The sequence below is a fragment of the Gobio gobio genome (assembly GCF_949357685.1).
Source record: "Gobio gobio genome assembly, chromosome: 23".
Classification (NCBI taxonomy): domain Eukaryota; kingdom Metazoa; phylum Chordata; class Actinopteri; order Cypriniformes; family Gobionidae; genus Gobio; species Gobio gobio.
Genome location: NC_137119.1, coordinates 23434638 through 23456934, shown reverse-complemented (window position 1 = coordinate 23456934; position 22297 = coordinate 23434638). Strand labels below are relative to the sequence as shown.

The window sequence follows — 22297 nt, the reverse complement described above, 5'->3', positions numbered from 1 at the left end:
AACATCGAGAAATCAATCCAGAACTGTATGTATGTGTATATATACACCGATCAGGCATAACATTATGACGATTCACATTCAACATTCACTGACAGGTGAACATGCCTCGACATGGCATGGCTGTTTTGGCAGCAAAAGGGGGACCAACACAATATTAGGTCATAATGTTATGCCTGATCTGTGTTTATATGTATATAAATTCACTTTTTAAAAGTTTGGGGTTGGTACATTTATTTGATCAAAAATAGTTTTTTTTCTATTTTAAAATGTAGTTTATTCCTGTGATGATCAATTTGAGGATGTCTTTACTATCACTTTTGATAAATAATAAAATAATACAAAAATAAAAAGTGTTTTAGTAAAAGTACTTTTTTAAATCTCTCTGACCCCAAACATTTGAACAGACACCGTATATACTGTATATATAATTGTTTACATTGTGGGGACAAAATTTCGCTTCCCGTGAGGAAAACATTTTATGAATCATACTACATTTTCCATTTTCAAAAAAACTTGCAGATGCAGAGCCCTCATAAAACACATTGTGTGTGTGGTGCCATTTTTTTCCCCTCCACTTTATGAAAAATTGTGGCAGAGATAGACTGTATCTAATGCAGAGGAAACAGAAGTTTTCATCTCAGTAGTTTGTGTTATAATGAATGACAGTCTGGCATTTCATATTTTTTATGCTGATCAGTCATTGTGCTTTTAATCAGTTATGAAAAGTGGCCATAGCAATAATCTCTCCAGCACAACAAATTTGAATCTATCACTTCTCAACGGCTTAATCTATCACTTCTATTCGCTCTAGTGAAATTACAAAAATATTGCATCCCCAGTTTTGTTACCTTTTCCCGCTCCCGCCCACAAAAGCATGCAGGTAAAAGTATACATAAATCCCTATTCTCTCAACACCCACACACATGAGTGCCCATCAAATCTTGTCCCATGGGAGTGCAGGTCTGTCTCAGGTCTCTCCCCTCAGACTATTAATGAAACAACACTTGGCTTCTAATCGCTCATACTTGCATTTATCCATTGACATTTTTGATGAATCATATTCTGATCTTGCATTTTAGATTTTTGTAATGCAGGTTTTGCCCACCTGTGCATTTTTCAGTAGAGAAGAGAGCTTGCTTCAAAAGGAATATGAGATGAGAGACGGTAACAACAGTCCAGCTGACCTTTCCAGACACCCACGCCTGTGATATTTCTTTTGAATGAAACATCACACCATTTTGAATCAGACAGTGAAAGGTCAAAACATAACTGAGAGAACAACCATGTGGGCAAAGCAAACAGATGTACCTGATCTTTTAGAAGTTTTTGAAGATTTTTTTTAAACCCTAAGGCAAACAACAGAGCGCTCTTTCATTTAGGGATGTATTATTCATCTAGATTAATGAATACTTTTGGGGTATCCGCAATCCTATCAGGTCAACTTGCTATCAAACTAATGTGGTGGATCCTGCACTGAGTTTTTATCCTTGCATCATCATTCCTGTACTACTCTCTATTGGAAATCATTAATTTCTAATAGAGAGTAGTATACAGAAGCTGGACTTTCGATCTTATGTGTATGCAGAATTTATGGATCTGATTTGGTGGTCATTTATTTTGCTTCATTCATTTTACCAAGGTGAATAAGCAGAAGTTAGTGGTTGCTTCCCGACGAATTTTAAAGTTGTGTGCGACAATACGTGAAGGAGTGAAATGCGACAGTCATATGGAAATTTTGGAGATGGTGGAAAGGCGGCTTTAATTTATGATGAAAGTTATGATGGAAGAAGTGAGATATTATAGAATAATTGGAAAAGTTCATTGTAAACAAAGAAATTATACATATATTTTATTCTATTCAGACTAGCTCAATAACATTACTTGTATGGGTGTCAATGAATGACACCACTTATTTACCTTAAAATTGATCTAAGTACTGTCATTTTAAATGATGTAACGAAGAGGAAGTGACATCGTTTAGAGGAGCCCAACAAGTAGTCGAGTTCATTTTTTATAAGGTTTAACAAGTTTTTATAAGGGTGAAGTGTATATTATATATCTATTCTTGCACTATTTTATTTACTTTTTGGCTTTTTTGCAGTTCAATTTAATTTATTATAACGTATTATTTAAAGGTGAACTATGTAAGATTTTTCCAGTAAAATATCCAAAAACCACTAGGCCAGTGTTATATAATTGCTATTTTAACCAAGGAGCCGGGACGTGTGAGCTATGCGTTTGAGGGAGTCGCCTGTCGATTGCGTCTTATCTGCGTTACCCTCGGTTTCCGGTTTTATTTAGCAGAAACGCTGTACTCTCACTGCAGTGTGAACAAGTGTCATAGCAACCGCCGAGCGAACATCATAACTTCCTTTTCAACACACTCAGATATATCTAATACGATAAACAGAGTTGCGTTACCTCATACTCATGACTAGAAAAGAGGAAGTGGCGCCGGCGACCGTTTCATAATAAAAGTTCCGCCGGCGACTATGCCATAATAACAGTCCCGCTCTTCAATCGCTCCTGCGGCCTTGCTCAGCTCCACAACACTCTGTCCTGCTCTGCTTCATACTACAGTAATGTTGATAATCACATCCATGAACATGATTTCTGCCCGAGTCCTATCCTGACTCTTTTCCACCGGCTTTGAGGTGAAGACCACATGTCCCAAGATTCTGCGCTCAAACGTGGCATCATCAAACTACGCCTTTGTTTTGAACAGGCGACCTCTAGTGGACAGAAAAGTTACATAGTGTAGCTTTAATGATTTGTTTAATATAACTTTTTCAAAATAAAATCCTTTTCCATTTATTTATTTTTTCATAGAGTTGATTGTTGAATGACATTGATAGGATGCTATAACTTTGGAGAGCAGCAGCAATTTAGGTTTAACATTCTTCAAAATCATACCAAAAATGCTCCTTTCTGAAACTCATTTCATAGAATGACTCGTATCTATTAACCCCGACCATGCACTCGCGCTAGCTTTTCCATCTTTTTTATTGCTTTTTCTTCTATCTCCTGTATTTGTTCACTGTGACTGTCTAAGTTATTCTCTCAGTGGGATTGCAGCTATAACTTAGGTTGTTCTGTCAGAGCATTGGACACCCCATGGGGATCTAGCTATTGCCTCCCAGGCCGAGTGTCCCCTCTCTGGGTGGCTGCGGTGCAGGAGGGCCCCTGTCAGATAGGAGGCTTGTTGGATGGAGATTAATTATAGGCTCACAGCAGGACTCATTAGCGCTAGCCGTGTCAGAATGGGGCCGCAACACCACGGGGGACAGTCTCTCTCTCTCTCTCTCTCTCTGAGTCATCCCTCCATCCCTGCTGCCCATTAGTTTCCAAGGTAAACAGGTTGAAAGCAATTTAATTTGGTCAAATTATCCCGTCGATGAACAGCAACAAACCCTCCCACATTAGCGGCGGCAGAAACACAAGCGCACAAGGTCTTCTGAGATTCAGAAATGGAATTGGATAAGGTCTGGAGACCACTGGTAGCGATGAAGGAGGGGTTCCCCTGGTTGATTTACCCAGCAAGTGCACCTGGGAGGCGTCTGAATAAACATGCTTGCATTTCTCAGTCCGCCACATCAGTGGAACAAATTAGAGCTGAAATATGTCAGACAAACGCTATTGTGTTGGAGCCTCCGTTTCTTTCTGTGAGCCTAATTTGTATTCACTGCACTGCGCAGTGATGAGAGTGCCACTTTCACAACACAGTGGAGACTGAGAAAGCAGCCGTATCTTCAAGCACAAAAAAGTAATTTAGCGTAAATAATTCTTTTTAATACCGGAGCTGAGATGCCTCATGCTAATTAGGAGTGCCTGTGAATCAGCAGTAACGGGCTAATTAAAGCTGTCACCAGTGTGTGTGTGTGTGTGTGTGTGTGTGTGTGTGTGTGTGTGTGTGTGTGTGTGTGTGTGTGTGAGTGTGAGTGTGTGTGTGTGTGTGTGTGTGTGTGTGTGTGTGTGTGTGTGTGTGTGTGTGTGTGTTGTGTGTGTGTGTGTGTGTGTGTGTGTGTGTGTGTGTGTGTGTGTGTGTGTGTGTGCGTGTGCGTGTGCGTGTGCGTGTGCGTGTGCGTGTGCGTGGGTGCGTGCATGCGTGAGTGTGTGTGTGTGTGACTGCATTCAACAGTTGCAGCCTTACCAGCATGATCTTTGGACCAAATCAAATCAAGCCAGGTATATTATTGTTAACTAAAACTACAACTAATCCTATTAGAAACACTTTTGTTAATTGAAATAAATCTAAAATAATATAAAACTTAAACTTAACAGAAATTCAAAAGGTTGAAGTTGAAGCATTACAATGACTAAATAATAAAAAATAAATAACTAAACATTAAACCTGAAATAAAAATAAATAGTATTGTTTTTTTTTTGTTTTTTTTAAGACAAATGCACCTAACAGAATAACAAAATATTGAACTAATAATTCAAATGAAAACTGAAAATTTAAACATAAAAGCTCATTCAAAATATGAATCGAAACTGCAATAGTACTAAATATATAATTACACTGAATCAAGCTACATTGTTTGACACTCTGAAGTGTAAATGTATAAATGAAAGTGGCTGTTTATGAATCTATATATAAATATATCTGAATACACCTTAAACTACTGCTGGTTCAAACCTTAAACTTTTTAAACTTCAAATGTACACATGGAAGCAAATGTTTGAATTACCTGTATTGATTAGGATTATATGATTAGGCTATTGTATATGTATATATGTAAAATCATAAATCGTATACATGAATTGTATAATTTATACATGAATGTATTATTAAGTACACATTAAAAATGGTATTGAAATAAATCCTAAAGTATATATAATTTTTGTATTTTAATGATTTTAATATCTAGTACATTATGTATATTATACACACAGTACACTGTTGTATATATAACAAATCAGAAAACTGCCTCAATATAAGCAGTAACAGTTATTAAAACTGAGAAAATTGTAAACTATGATGGATTTGATGACTATGATCAGTGATTACATTTTTAGCCAGTAGATGGCACCATAGCCCACTATAGGGAAAATGCATGAGCATATTTTGTACTTAAGGCGAGACACTACAGGTGAATAGGGAATTCTTTTTTAATTACAAGATATTACTGTGAAACTTCTCCAGTTTATTACTGGCATAAACATAAGAAAAAAATGTATTACACGTTTTCTGTAAATTAATGTTTTAATATGCAAATGAGGCCTTATATACTTAAATATACGCTCATTTACATACTTTTCCAAAAACAAAATCTGGAAAATGGAAAGGACCATGTTTAAAATTCTTGGTTCTATTTGTTGACATGTTAGATGAGAGGGCTTTTACAGAGGGGATTCTGGATATCTTATTTTGTGCTTTAGTAAATTAGAGAATACTGACAATAGCCTTAAAAAATCAATTTTCGCCATGTTTTTTGGAGTTAAAGGACCTATAACTCAGGATAGGAATGATATATCAACAAATCCCTCTGTAAAAGCCTTCAGAATATAGTTCCGTATAAGACTGCAAAAGTTGGTGCTTGTAGGTGCTACTGAAGTGGATATATCTGACTCTGAGTGTGAGAAAAAACTCATTTTGAGAAAACGGCCTTTAAAGTTTTATACTCTACAACTGCATACATTTCTATAAAACCCCCAACCTACAAACAAAATATATATTCAGTTAATTAATATCAGTAGAGTATAATATTTAAAACACGTGGAAATTGATAAATGAATAAATTATTAATAGCAATAGCTATTAGAGAACTACCTTAAGAGAACTACCTTAACAAACGCCAGTCACAAAAACTGCAGATGAACTGTCCCTGTTTGTTGTATTGGTCCATCTATAACTATTTGAATCTAATTCTGACGGGGTTTCGTAGTCTAATCTGTTGTTGTTTACTTTCTTTTTACTAGCTGTTGCTACTTGGTCTTTTCTGTGAGCGTTTATGAGCCGATTTCAGCGTTGTCTGCACTTTCTCTCAGGTGGAGAATACACAAGCAATCTGCAGCGCGTGATAAATTTACATCGACCAATCAGATGTGGTTTTTGGCTGCAAACTTTCGCGGTTGGTTAGTTTTACAAAGGAAATGTCCATATTTGGATTAGACAGTGCTGTGTGTGAGACTGAGAGCTTTATAATGATACCAAGCATGACATGTTTCTGTGAATGGAGACGGCACGAGAGATCGCGCTAGAATAACGTTTGATGATTTCGGGTAGAAATCTAAAGGCGCACGGTGACAAAATATATTGAAATAACCACCTTAATGTGTAATGTTGACATTTTTTTTATTTTGACATGAAAGCTTACATGTTAAGGGAGCAAACTGGCCCAAAATCTCAAAATTGACCACTGCATGAAAAAACGATGTTTTCACCTGCCGTGTCTCGCCTTAATCATCAGCAATAGACATTTGCTTATAATCCAATGTCTGTGTATTCCTGTTTTCATATTATATTACCTGTCTTTCTTTTAGCTGGATCACTATCCTCCCGTCACCTACACCCTGCCTGAAGCCTCAGACACTCAGTTCACTCTGGTCAAGTCACTTTTCCTGGGTAAAGTCTTTGGTAAGTTCCCTCTGTTCCTTTCCTCAGGCTTGGATTAACCGTTTTTTTTTGTTGTTGTTTTTTGTTTGGTTGGGGTTTTTTTTACCTTATTAATAATACATCAAATGTGTGAGTTTGTTTGTGAAACAAGAGCATAGGTTCTAGTTTCCATAGTATCTATAGAATGTGTTGTATATTTCTATGTCTATATTTGATATTTTAAGCCTTAGTGTTGCATTAAGAGTTGAGTATAAAAGGAGAGAAGTTGGTGCAGACAGGCAGAAATTAGTATTTTTTTTTATTTGTATTGCTTCAGATCAGCCACTAGGTGGCGGTAATACACAATTCTGTGGGAATATGATTTTGGTGCATATACTGTTTGGCATCATTTTAATAATTTATTATTTAGTATTAAATGTTTATATGCTTGTTCACATAGAATTGCATTATACTAGTGCAAAAAAGGCATTACATTTTTATCATAATCTGCTCCGTGGAACAAATGATTGCACATACATCTTGCAACTGTGTGCCATAACTGATTTCAGAGAATTAGTAGGGTTTTAAGAAGAAATTATTCCAATACAAAATGTGTGGCAATTCACATAGGTAGGATGTGAAGGAAATTATATTCCTGATTTTCAGTGTACTCTAGGGATACAGAAAGTCAGGAATATAATTTCCCTCATGCCAGTCCACAGTGTCCTTGAATGCCCTCTAAAGATGTCAGTGGCTTTAAGACAATCGCATAAAGGTGTCCTTACCCAGAGGCATGTAGCAGACATGCACTTTCTTCAATGAATACCAATGAGGCCCCAACCAGACCCCATTATGCTCAATTCAGCTCTGCCTGCTGACACGCCAAAAAGAGGAAAGTGACCTGCTGTTGTTACCAACAGTTCAGTCTGGCAATTACACCCGCAACACAAACACCCAAAACCTGGTGGCGTCATCAACCTGGTTTGCTGCATTTTTTCTAAAATCCTAATTATAATAATAAAATATAATAATAATGGAGAATAAAAAACATTGAATCTCTCTGGTGCACTGTCCATCAGAAAACTTCTAATCTTCTTCCTGTCTACAGACCCAAAATCTCCAGGTCGTATCATTCGTGTCTATCAGAGGATGCTGTCTTTCTGGTTCCAGAGTCTCTGGAGCCTCTGCATCAATTCATGCTGAAATCATGAGCTGTCTGCCCACTGCCCTACCTGCCTCATCAATGATTTATGGCTGGAGACCCCTTTCACATGAATAAGCCAGCTCTTTCAGCATGTCCTGCTTAAGGCAGTGTATGTGGTTGACCTGCTAACTGTTTGACACGGAATAGTTACCTTATCGTATTCGGGAGCAACTGCTATGGGCCCGTCATGGCATTGACGTGTAGCTGTGAGCTGTACACCATCCTCCCAGAATTAGTCAAAAAAATCATAGAAGGTTGAAGTTTGTGTCCCAAAGGTGCTCAGTTTATATGCTTTTCCTGGTGGATTTTAGAAGCACCTATTGTGCAAGGGAAAGGAAGAGTTTGTGATGGTTCTGTTTTGACTTATCAGTGGCCAAAGCGAGTTGTGATACAATGGTCTGTGCTGTGGTAGCAAAATGCTGTTATGCTATGCTTTTAGTCCGTAGTATAAATTTGGGTCTTCATATCTGTCCCACCTTTTTTTCAACTGTTTGTTATTAGACAAAAAAACATAAATGCTATAACTTTTAGTAAATCAAAATAAACTAAATTAAATTTAGAAATGTTGCATTGGCAACTAGATGAAATAAAATGTTTTATATTTTACTTTATTTTGGTTAATGTTTATTTTATTTCAAGTAACAAAAAACATTTTTTATGGTTTAAGCTTCAGATTTAGTAAACTAATAACCCTGCTTGGTGGCAATTACAGAAAACATCTGTACGTTTGCATCGGTGTACACGTTGTTTAAAGGAACATACCAACTTTTTGGGACTTTGCCTTATTCACTGTATCCCCCAGAGTTAGATTAGTCCATACATACCATTCTCATCTCCGTGTGTGCCATAACTCTCTGACGCACCCAACGTTAGCCTAGCTTAGCACAAAGACTGGAGGTAAATGGCTCCAGCTAGCCTACTGCTAGCCTATTTTCCTATTTACATGTTGTGATGTGTATAGTTACATTGTGTACTAAGATATCATCTTATTGATAAGATATAAATATCATTGCGCCGCTGCACCCATGGTACAGCAGCAAAGTTCCTTGATTATTAAGCAGGAATGAGAGAATAGTTCCTAGCCATATCGGTCTAGAAAATCGCAACTTTTCATTTTCTGTCGGTCTTAGTACACGATGTAACTATACACATCACAACATGTAAATAGGAAAATGTTGCCGTTATTTTGTCACTTATTGAGCAGTAGGCTAGCTGGAGCCGTTTACCTGCAGTCTTTGTGCTAAGCTAGGCTAGCGGTGGGTGCGTCAGACAGAGTTATGGCACGCACGGAGATGAGAATGGTATGTATGGACTTATCTAACTCTGGGGGATACGGTGAATAAGCTAAAGTCCCAAAAAGTCAGCGTGTTCCTTTAAATAGCACATGCAATCACGCCCATCTGTTCGCCCATGGCCGTGCTGGTCTGAAAAGTTGAATTCCATTTTCAGTTGCCTCAAAATAGCAAGTATTTTTTTGTGTTCTTTAAAGGGCGCATTTGTAAAATATAAATAAAAGCGACTGGCTTTCTGATTGGTTTATTGCATGTTACGCCGAAAACACACCCATGACTCTCATTGAGAGCCTAGGTACAACCCTTTTGGACTATGCGCCTGGTGCACCAACCGTTTTTTCCGTCATTTAACTAGCAAAAGTGGATTCGGACACGCCCTAAGTGCCCCTGCGGCATGCGCTTCAGACCATGCGCTCAGATTGTTAAAAAAGGGGCCCTATGAATTAAATGTTTGTTCTAAACAGAGCAAGTAGGTGTTTCTGGGCATTGAGAACGTGGATGATCTGGCAACCTCAGTCTGTCTTGCCTACATGCTCAGAATAAATCAAGACAGCTTGTTATACAAAACAAGAACTCATGACATGCGAGCTGGAAAAAAATGAAAGTTAGTCTGTAAACTCCATGAGAGCTGTGACAGGAATTGGCTGTTGACATTCTCCAGTTGTTCAGGTTCTGGTTGTTTTCTCTGTAGGCTGATGCAGGGAAACACTGCAGGGATTTGTGAGTGTCGCAGCATCCAGATATAAGTTCCTCTCAGATCCTGTACAGTATTCATGAATCAGGCTAATTGGACATTGAGCTGAGTGTGCTATCTATGTCTCTGGACTGTAATTGTGTTTTAGGGAATCAGAGCAACATTAAGACAGGAGGAGAAGCATACAGCGTTTGTGATTGTGTCTGCATTTGCCTTCAAGTACTGTATATGCATCAGGGTGATAGTACTGCTGTGCATAGCATGGCTGTAATTATTCAGATTTGTTATAATTTTGGGCTGTCAAACATATTATTTATTTATGATTTCATCTAATTTTGTGTAGTTACTGTGATCAGCTTTACTGTGATCAGAAGTGACAGTGAAACATTTATAATGTTACAAAAAAATGCTGTTCTTTCAAAGATTCAAAGAATCCTAAGAATATGTATCATGGTTTCCACAAAAATATGTAGCAACACAATTGTTTTCAACATTGATTATAATAAGAAATGTTTCTTGAGCACCAAATCAGCATATTAGAATGATTTCTGAAGGATCATGTGACATGTGACAAGACTGGAGTAATGACACTGAAAATACAGCTTTGCCATCACAGGAATGAATTACATTTTAAAATATATTAAAATAGAAAACATAAACAAAATAGACACAAAACAATTGTGGGTGATACAGTTTATGTTTTGTGCTTCGATTATAGATGTTGTATATACAATTGTTCTAGGAAAATAGACACGTTTTTTTTTATCAGACATAAAAACTGTCAATTATTTTGTGCAGTCATATTGCGCTCATTTTGACAAACCCGATAATAATATAAATGTGTTTAGGTCAGGCAGTGTGTCAGAGGAAGTTTGCAGTGTGCTGTACTTCGTTCATTTGAAATGCAGTTGGCAAAGATGCTGATGATACAGCAGTTTAAACTTTCGAGAAACCACATGCATTCTCCATCTCTCTCTCTTTCTCTTGCTCTTCATCCCTCCTGTCTTCTGGAGTCAGCTTAATAGTCTTATCAGTGCCATTTTTCTTAACTAGGAGACTGATCTGATCAATACTGAATCTTGCTATACCAAAGTCCTCTGTAAGAGGATGATTTTGAGCAGAGAAACGATTCAAGTTTGTTTGCATTTTTATATAAAATATATTTTTTTATATATATTTTTAGTGAGTCTTGTTTTTGTTTTGTGATGGTTGTTCATGAGTTTCTTGTTTGTCCTGAGCAGTTAAACTGGCCAATGTTCTTCAGAAAAATCCTCCAGGTCCTGAAAACTCTTCAGTTTTCCAGCATCTTTTGCATATTTGAACCCTTTCCAGCAGTGACTGTATGATCAAAGATCCATCAATTGATGTAGTCAGTCGTGCTCAGTTTGAAAAGATGGATCTTAAAATCATACAGTCACTGCTGGAAAGGGTTCAAATATGCAAAAGTTTGTCTTGCTCAAACTTTATTTTTATTATTGCTTATGCAGGGTTAGTGGTTTATTCTGAGCATCATATAATAAGTGTTCTTTACTTTACTGTTCTTTAAGTGCATAACTCGTAACATAAAAGAAATCCAATCGATTTACATTGAAAGATGCTTGATCCAGTGTCTATTCGTGTTTTCATCCATTCTTTCTGGCAGAAAGTCGAGCATTAATTTGTATCCTCGCATCATGCACTGCGACCAACACCCATCACATCATCACCCACTCATTGCACACTAAACTATGTGAATTTGCTGTAATGACTGATAAGATAAAGCTAATTAAATGACCGTGTGCTTTATGGCCCCTGGAGACCACAGTAGACATTAGTATTCAGCATTTCATCACAGACTCCGCCTTCTGCCGAGCCGCATGATGGGAACAAGCTTCTTAATTTTGTGCCGATAAAACGGTGCGGTTCACCAACCCCACCAACCTATCAGAATTCACCCTCCGTCCTGGTGTAATCTCACAGGCAGCTTTGTCCTGGATGGGTGGAGAGGCTTTTCATCTGAGGGTTTTGAGTGGGCAGCAGGGCTGATGCGGCTGCTCTTTGTTCTCTCTGGGTGGTACTGCACCAGTGCTGCACTATAGCACTGAAATCCACTGAAGAAGTGCTTCTCAAACAAGAGGCCTCAGCACACTTCCAAGAGCAGCACAAGATGCTTACAATTATTTAAAATAAGACAAAACATGGTTTCAAATAAGTGAAAACAGCTAAAAATTTAGATGTAAGCTGAATTTTTTTTTTATTCATTTTTAAAATTGGGATTTCTACACCTGGAAAAGTCATGGAATTTTATTTTTAAAATAAGTAATTTAAATATTGAATATCAATAAATTCATATATATACACCGATCAGGCATAACATTATGACACTGACAGGGGAAGTGAATAACACTGATTATCTCTTTATCACAGCACCTGTTAGTGGGTGGGATATATTAGGCAGAAAGTGAACATTTTGTCCTCGAAATCGATGTGATAGAAGCAGGAAAAATGGGCAAGCGTAAGGATTTGAGCGAGGGTCAAATTGTAATGGTTAGATGACTGGGTCAGAGCATCTCCAAAACTGCAGCTCTTGTGGGGTGTTCCCGATCTGCAGTGGTCAGTATCTATCAAAAGTGCTCAGAGGAAGGAACCGGCAACAGGGTCATGGGCAGCCAAGGATCATTGATGCACGTGGGGAGCAAAGGCCGGCCCGTGTGGTCTAATCAAACTGACGAGCTAAAGTTAATGCTGGTTCTGATAGAAAGGTGTCAGAATGCACAGTGCAGTGCATCGCAGTTTGTTGCATATGGGGCTGCATAGCCGCAGACCAGTCAGGGTGCATGTGAGCAGCAGAACTGGACCATGGAGCAATAGAAGAAGGTGGCCTGGTCTGATGAATCACGTTTTCTTTTACATCACATGAATGGCCGGGTCCATGTGCGGTGCTTACCTGGGGAACACATGGCACCCAGATGCACTCTGAGAAGAAGGCAAGCCGGCAGAGGCAGTGTGATGCTTTGGGCAATATTCTGCTGAGAAACCTTGGGTCCTTTGACACGTACCACCTACCTAAGCATTGTTGCAGACCATGTACACTCTTTCATGGAAACGGTATTCCCTGGTGGCTCTGGCCTCTTTCAGCAGGATAATGCGCCCTGCCACAAAGCAAAAATGGTTCAGGAATGGTTTGAGGAGCACAACAAGTTTAAGGTGTTGACTTGGCCTCCAAATTCCCCAGATCTCAATCCAATCGAGCATCTGTGGGATGTGCTGAACTAACAAGTCCGATCCATGGAGGCCCCACCTCACAACTTACAGGACTTAAAGGATCTGCTGCTAACATCTTGGTGCCAGATACCACAGCACACCTTCAGGGGTCTAGGGGCTGTTTTGGCAGCAAAAAGGGACCAACACAATATTAGAATCATAATGTCGTAATGTTAACCCTGATCGGTGTATATACACAGTGGTGCTCAAAAATTTACACACCCCTTGCAGAATCTGTGAAATTTTAACAAAATAAGCGGGATCATACAATATGCTTGCTATTTATTTAGTACTGTCCTGAATAAGATATTTTACATAAAAGATGTTTACTTATAGTCTACAAGACAAAAAAATACAGAATTTTTAAAAATGGCCAAAAAGTTTACGTAACCTTGATTCTTAATACTGTGTTGTTAACTGGATGATCCACAGCGTTTTTTTGTTTTGTGATGGTTGTTCATGAGTCTCTTGTTTGTCCTGAGCAGTTAAACTGCCCAATGTTCTTCAGAAAAATCCTCCAGCCCCCGAAAACTCTTCAGTTTTCCAGCATCTTTTGCATATTTAAACCCTTTCCAGCAGTGACTGTATGATCAAAGATCCATCTTTTCATACTGAGGACAATTGAGGGACTCAAACTATTAAGGTTCAGTCATTCATTGATGCTCCGCAATGCATTAAGAGCTGGGGGTGAACACTTTTGAACAGGATGAAAGTGTCCAAATTCTTCCTATTTTGTTTAAATATAATTATTTTTAATTTAGTGCTGCCCTTCGGAAGCAACAGAAGATACTTAAATGTTTTCTGGAAGACAAATTAAGTTAAATTTACCTTGATCTTCAAATTCAGAAAGTTGTAACCCCTCGGCTCTTAATGCATTGTGGAGCATCAGTGAATGTTTGAATTAATAGTTGTGTTTGAGTCCCTCAATTGTGCTCAGTGTGAAAAGATGGATCTCAAAATCATACATCTTTTGTTTGTCTTGTGGATTATATGTAAACATCTTTTATCTAAAATATCTTATTCAGGACAGTATACTAAATAAAAAATAACATGCATTTTGTATGATCCCTCTTATTTTGTTAAAATGATTCACATTTTCACAGATTCTTCAAGGGGTGTGTAAACTTTGGATAACCACTGTATACATCAGTGGTGGGCAGTGGTGTTTTAAAATGAGGAGGCAAAGTCCTCACATTCTTTTATATATCAAAAGTAAATGTTTGTCCCTGTCTCACTTAATTTTCCTGGTTAAATAAACATTATAAGAGAAACCAAATTCTGTTTTGTATTTTTATATCATGTTTTCAGGCCATTTCAAGTTTGATTTTGACGTGACATAAAGCCGTGATATCTAAGTGAGTGAGTTGTGTACTTACTCTTTTGGCTTTCCATTAACGGCATCATTTTCTTCATTCAGGCAGATTCAAGAACGCACACGAAAACGAGAATTTATCGCACAAACCAATCATAACCGATCATTTCCAATCATACCACGATGGATGCATCGCCTCCCTTCACTTAACTTTCCCCCATTCATTCTCAATTACTCCCCCACCCCTCAATCAAACCCACCACACGCTTTAGGGGGTCTGTGAAAACTCAATGGGCTCAGGGGAGGCGAGACTCCCGCTCTAACTTTACCTGCTGGTGTCACTGTTGGACAGTGTTACTTTATAAAAACGAGTGACTTTTACACTTTTTAATGTCACATTTTGTAATAATTGCATCTGATATTTTTGTAATATCGATTAATATTCTTTTTTTTTTATTTTTTTTTTCTTGAGGAGACATTGCCTCCATTGCCTCCATTGCCTAAAACGTCCTACAGGGGTTGAACAATGAAACTGAAACACTGGCCAATATTAGTGTTGGAGGTTTCAAACCAACACTATATTGGCTCAAAGCTCTATAATATTGTATCGACTTTTCAAACTAAATTGGTAATAAAAGCTGTAAATCATGAAAAACATCTGATTATTTGTATAATTTAATTTAATACTTTTTTATTTATAATTTGTTTCTGTAAATAAAAGTTTTGTAAATGAGCAGCTTTGTCAGAATTGTCTGAATTATCATGGAGGGCCTTTGGCAATGTCTTTGACAATGCGTTGGAGTCAAAAAGGTCGAGAAGCACTGCTCTGAAGAATTACTGTCTAAACGTTCTTCAGATGTTTTAGATGCAGAGGTTCTCCAAAGTTATGTAAAATTTGAGATGAGATGGAGAACAGAACAGGCTTGACATGCATATTTCAGCGAGAAACATAATGGGGTTTGACTTGACGTAAACATTCAGCTTCCACTACAGTTTCCACTTTTTATTCTTTGGTTATACAGTATGAAATTCTTCTCAAAAGTGTTCTCTTGGGGCCCAATTATATATTGATATCATCAACAACTGTTTGAGACATGTCCTTATGCGTTAAAATATTTGATTCCTGTTATTTATACAGATATGGCTCACCAAAGTTAGATTCAACAAGAATGATTCAGAGAGAATGAAAAACGTCCATTTTTAGAGGGAATGTAGGACGCCTTTGAAGTATATTCCAGAGTTTTGACAGGCTCTCACTGCAGGATAATGATGAAAAAATGGTTGAAGGAGGAAAGAAAAACTCCACAGGGAGAAAACGATTCAAATATGATGCATTTCATTTGGCAGGTTTGCATCTTACGCATCACATCCGCTCTTAATGTCTTACTCCCCACGAAGGAGATAAATTACCTACGTACTATTATTAGCTATTGTACATAGATGAGAGAAATCCTGCTGGTTAAAATCCCAGACAAAATCACTGATGCTCAATGGTATCTGAAACAATTGCCTGGTGTTAAATGAGTTTGCAATGATTCAGCAGATTTGAGCTGGTTTTTTTCAAAGCGAGCATTGCAAGTGGGAGGTAGACTCTCGCTTATTTTTCTCAAAAAATCATTTTGTCATCACTGAAGGTTATGTGCTTTCATCCCTGGCTGTCTCCTCCAACAGAATGATCTGTCATTTTATGTTGTTTTTTGGTCATGGCAGTTTTCCAGTGCCTTCTGTGCAAATCTGCAGGCACCGTAAAGAGATGCAAATGTTTTAGAAGATTTGATCTCTAGCAGTTTATTTATTGTTTTAGAGCATTGCTGAGGATTTTTATCCTTGCAATTCAATTTCTTTAGGCCTCTTCAGATGGAAGTAGTTTTTCCTGAGGAGGGTCAATTTCTTTCACAGATGCACTTTGTGATTTTAATCACTTTGTGATTTGCAAATTAAATTTTTATCTTAATAATTCATGTGGCTACATTAACAAGAACAAAAGATTCACATTTATGCCTTTAAAGTGTGAACTAGATTGTAAATCCTGCAAGTCCCTTGAGTCTGTTTTGACACGGTCATTAAGTACCAATTATGAAAAGCCCCCTCAAACTCTGACGATTTAAGACGTGAGTAATGTACAGATTTATAGCCAGCTACACCCTCGAGGGACTGATTTACATTAGAAAAGCGCACAAAAGATTTAATTCAGATGACTGATAGTCTCATAGTGTTCCCTGAGGACTAAACACTATTCACTCATTCTCTTCCATGTGTTTACTGTATGTGTATGTACAGCTGACCACGCTAGTATGCAGACAATTATTACAACAGGCAGTAACTTAGACTTTCTTTTGGTTTAAAAAATTAAATATGCATTTAGAGTAAGGAAATCTATCAGCCCAATGGGACAAAAGGTTTAATATTAAGTGTCCCATGCTATTTTAAAGGTTCCTAATTTTGTTTTGGGTGTCTCCTACAATAGGTTTACATGCATTGAAGGTCAAAAAATGCATTGCATATCACCTGATCAAAGAGTCTGAAAAAAGTTTGTTCTAAGGCCCTGTCCCAAAGTACTTGTGGACTTACGCCCGTTTGACACATACTCCGTTTGCAGTGCGTATGCGGTGCGTATTTTTTTCCGTACCCATGTTAACGGATTACAGCTTTCACACTGCACGCGGATGGTGTCCGTCAATCCGTTCCAGGTCCGGTGCTGAATTAAAGTGCAGCACATTGTTCACATTAAAATAAACATGTACTGACGCGAAAATCTAGTAATTTTACCACAGATGCATATCATTTAAAATATACTCTGTTTCAAAGTCAACACGTGGCTTTTTTTTCTCGGGTAAAGCAAGGAAACGACACCTTACCTGGCATGTAGGTAAAACATGTGAAATAATGGATAGCACTCGTACGTTCTTGGAGGCGGAAATACAAAGGTCTTTATGACCTGCTTTTAAAAGGGTATAAAACGAAAGAAAAGACGAGAATCGGCTGTTTTTGTATAGCCTATTGTAAGTTTCTAATTTAAAATGTTTATAGGCTATAATGTTTAAATGTTTTGCCACTTGTGTGAGCTAAATCTAAAGTAGGCTAGGCTACTAGGCTATATAAATATAAAGTAATGAATTGAATAAAACGTTTAAATGTACTACGTTAAAACGTGACATCTATGAAAGTGTAAAGAATTGAAAATTGCAATTCTGACAAGCCATGTTCAGTAACAACTTTTGGATTTGAAATTTAAAAAAAAAAGATTAATAAATGCTGTGTTTGTGGTATACAACCGCGGATCAGCGGGCACCGTACTACACCGCATACGCACCGCAACACGCACCGCATACGCACTGCAGACGGAGTATGTGTGAAACGGCCGTTACAATGGCTGCCGCGTCTGCATTTCCGTTAAGTCCATGAGACCGTAGAGTATCCCATTTGACCCATGTGCCCTCAATGCGCACTTTTACTGAGCCCGCACTTCCACAGCAGACTTCTTCCTGGCAGTCACGAAAGTGCGGACTCGTAGGCAGACCGCGAGTGTTTAGGGTGCCGTTTGGGACAGGGCCTCAAAGGGTCTCTCTAAAGCCCTCCTTTCCGAGAGCCTACTCTGCTCTGATTGGTCAGATGGCCCAGTCTGTTGTGATAGTCTACCTCTTATAGTGCGTGTCGGAAACAAATGCCTATTACCATATTTGAATTTCAGCTCCAGAGGCTTCCTCAGTACTTTATACACAGTGATGCGAACAATGGTGTCAGCTTTTCCATATCAATTCCAGCATGAGTCCTCATCCCTTTGAAGTGCATGCAAAGTGGATTCAGAGCCCTAAAAACACCATCTTCCCAACATAGCAACAACACGAACCAAATTCTTCCAGTTTCAGATACAACTAGTGTTTGAGCGTGGATCAAATTAGACGTTGTTCGTGTGCAGCCAATGAAGACCATAGGCTGGTATTATGCAATTTTGTTACACTGTTATGTACACTCTAAAAAATGCTGGGTTAAAAATAACCCAAGTTGGGTTGAAAATAGACTAACCCAGCAATTGGGTTGTTTTAAGCAAACATTTAACCCAACCGCTGGGTTAAAACAACCCAATTGCTGGGTTAGTCCATTTTCAACCGAACTTGGGTTATTTTTAACCCAGCATTTTTTAGAGTGTAGGTGTGTAACAGTAAGTGAGACTGGAATTGCTGACGACTCGTTTCAGCAGTTCAGAATCAATTCTTTCTTTTAGGAGACAATAACTTGGTCATGCACTTTGATCTTTAAAAATTTGCAGACATTTTACATTTACAAACAGCTACATTACACATCGCATAAAAGATCATTTTCGAAAAAGCGTAATAGGAGCACTTTCAAATAATTGTATTAAATATAAATAATATGTTGAGAATATTTAAAAGTATGTTGTGAAAGAGGCAACAGAGCAAGTGTCCACTAAGTTCTCCCACAGAAGAGTCTCATAACAAAATAGTCATTTGGGCTAGAAAGCATGATGTCATCTCAGTGTAATGAAAACAAAATCATGCTACATTACACTGAACAGACGTGCTTGAAATCTTGATGTAGACCGCCTGGTCTCCATCAAAGCCTTGTTGAACAGATTGATGATGTCATTGGCTATTCTGTGAACATTACTGGGCGCAGTCATCGTCCAGCGTGGCTGCATCCCAGTGGAGGTTGGCTCCAGATCCAGACGGGGGTGGAATCCAGTTTCCAGGTGTTGCTGAAGCAGGATATCAATGAGTGCGGAACAGGAGAGGGGCTGCAGTCTGTGATCACCCAGCCCCAGCTGCAGACGTATATATATATATACACACACACACACACACAGGCAGGCAGGGCATCCGCAGCGTGGAGAGAAACATAGATTGACAGAGAAGAAGGCTGGCATTTTGGAAGAAGTGAGAAACACCTGATAGCAAACGCTGATCTGGCAGGTAATGGTGATATTTTTTGTACTGCAGCATTGAGGGCTCTGAATGAGGAGGTGGACTGTGTTAGTTTTGCTGGGTGAAGGGTGCCATACATGTATTTGTGTGTGTTTATATCTTCCAGTGATCACTCACAGTAGTCTTTCATGTATTTCTGTACCTAATATTGTAATAGTGTATTATATTATTATTTGGTTAATGATTTGCTGGGCAGATTCTCTGCATTGCTGGAATGTCTGTGTGGTGCAGGTATAGTGTAAGGTGGTGTTTGCCCTTTCCAAGGGTGGCTGATGGAAGAACAAGTAGGGGTGAAATCACAAAATGGCATATATATATATATATATATATATATATATATATATATATATATATATATATATATATATATATATATATATATGTGCACAACTGTTTTCAACTGCTGCTCGAACAAGTCTCCTTTCTATTAACCCTACATTAATTTTCCCTGCTAAAAGTGCCAGTTTTGAATTTTTAAGAGCCAGTTTAGGTACTTGGGCTGCAGTGGGTGGAACGAGGCTGTACAGTCCCAGTAAAGTATGCTGGATTGCAATAGTCTGCTGCATACTAGGGAGAATTGCTTTGTGCAAATTGCATTTAGCTCTAATTGTTGTGGGGACTTCTGCATTATTACTTGATTTGCATAATTCCTTTAGTGAATATAGCTGTGTGTTTCCTGAGGAGCGTGCCTTTGCTGCATGTATTTCAGAGGTTGCTCTCTGATCCTGTTGTCATGTGACGGCCGACAGGTGTTGTTCTGTCTAAATCTGTTAGCACATGGTGCATCATGCAGCAAGATCTGAAGACTGGCCCCTCCCATTTATCTCACCCATTCTTCGTAGCAAGTCTATATAGAGCAAATGACATTTGTTTGGGAGATAAAAACAAGTGAAATGAAATGTTCAGCCATCATGATGTGTGTTGACACTGACAGTGTGTCATTATAATTCACATGATCACGTTTTCTTTGGGTCCAGCACCTCCCACCTCCCTCTCTCTCGCAGTCCTGCTACATCAGCTTCTATTTGTTACCATGGCAACCCTTTCATCCCACCCTTTCTCTCCATCTTTCAACCCATCCATCAAAAGGCAGTCTTCAATCCCTCGTTTGCTCCCTCTTTCCCTGTCTCTCCCCCGCAATAATGGCCCCAACCAGGAGAGCAGTGTTTACTTTAATGTCTCATAAATAATTCATCATGTTTCTCAGCAGCTCATAGACAAAAGAGCTGTTAAAATAATTTTATGGCTATTCAAATAACACTTTTACTTCCACTGCATAATTCTACATATCACCCATAAAATGTGTTTTAAAGTGATGTTCTGTATTGTGTTGACTGCAATAAGGAATGTGGCTTGTGGAATACAGTATCAGTTGCTTCTGTTGAGCTTTAGAATATAATCAAGTATGTATATCAAGCCTATCTTGTGTCTGTTTTCTACACTGAACTGGGTTATAAAACAGGAACAAGCCTTCACAGCAGGTGGCTACAGGTGTGGGTGCATTGCAGCATCAGTTGGTGCTTATATATAATATTTAAAAAAAACTATATGTGGCGATATGAGCAGTGTCTTGAATTTTTAACTGGGTGCTGGGTGGTGCATCATGTAAAAAAAAGTGCCCAATTGCAGATACTTTGGATGGGTTTATTATAAGCGAGACACTTGCGTTCACTCCAGAATGTTAACTACTCCGTTGCTCACTCTCATGACACATAGCAACACAGCTAAAACTATTCTTAATATGTTTTAATACAGACCTTTTGTTGAATGTAGCCTACATTTAACTGTTGAGACTTGCCATCACAAGCACCCGTAAGAGCTGTATTTGTGATGTTTGAGTTGAGGGAGGCATGACGCACAAAAGGGATGTTTGCAAATGTATATAAATGCTGTATTTTTGTAATTCCACTAGGTGCCACTAGTGTTGCAGAAACTACAAACAATGGTACGGAGCATCGGCTTAGGACACACAAAAGACTTAAGATCTAAATCAGAAACGACAAATAAAAAACACCATGGCATTTGTCAATTTAAATGTATACCGGAAGTATTTTTTTTATTTAAAAAAATGATCATATAATAAATATTAGTAGCCTATTATAAATAAAATAAGTAAAATATAATTATAAATAAGTTTAATAAACAAAAAATAAGTATTCTTTAAAAACAAGTTGAAATAATGCAATGACTGTCACATAGAAAACCTTGGATAGTTACAGTAGGTCTAATTTTTGTTTTCACAAAAATATTAATTTCCTTATGGAGAAATTAAATACTATGAAAATTGTTTCAGTTTCAGACTTTTCTTCATTAGATTTAGTCTATTTAGTATGAAAGCTTGTTAACTACACAGAACTTTTTTTTTTAACTGCGACTGGTTATCTCACGATTCTGACTTTTTTTCTTGCAATTCTGACTTTTTATCTTTATTGTTGTGATATTATGTCGCAATTGCAAGTTATAAAAAGTCAGTCTTTTTTCCCGCAGAATTGGACTTTATCATACACCCGGCACAATGTGATGGCAGGCAAGTTGTTTTTGCTAGTTTCAGCCCGACGCAGTTATCATTTGCATGTCCAGCACCCACGTTGTTAGCAAATGCACTCGTGCCCATCTGTTCGGCCATGGGCGTGCTGGTCTGAAAACAAGGTGTGTTCACGCGCATTGAAGCAACTGAAAATGACTGAGCCATTGACTTTAGACCAGGTTTTTGTTGGTCAATGGCACAGTCATTTTCAGTTTTCAGTCGCAGTATTTTTTGTATTATTTAAAAGGCGCATTAGTAATATGCGTCTATATGCCAATGCACAACGCGCATACACTCTGGTTGTTACACACACAGGGACGTGCAGCAGCACAAAAACATTTTTAAATATTAAAAATATAAGGATTTTTCTATGGAGAAGCGTAATTTAAATTTAGCGAATCTACCATGGTGCAAGCGCAACTGGCTTTTAAAGGGAATGGGAGATGAGACTCTGATTGGTTTATTGCATGTTACACCCAAAACACACCCATGACTCATTAAGAGACTAGGTACAACCCTTTTGGACCATAAACTAGCAAAAGTG

General features: G+C 38.1%; 1 protein-coding gene across 1 annotated transcript in view; it reads left to right on the top strand.

Moving 5' to 3' along the window:
* Positions 1 to 22297, top strand: part of cntnap2a (contactin associated protein 2a) — a 573759-nt gene that overhangs the window by 539099 nt on the left and 12363 nt on the right. Inside the window, exon 21 of the mRNA XM_079806533.1 lies at positions 6487 to 6580. Within this exon, the coding sequence (XP_079662659.1) occupies positions 6487 to 6580 (94 nt within the window). The remainder of the gene's footprint in view (positions 1 to 6486; positions 6581 to 22297) is intronic.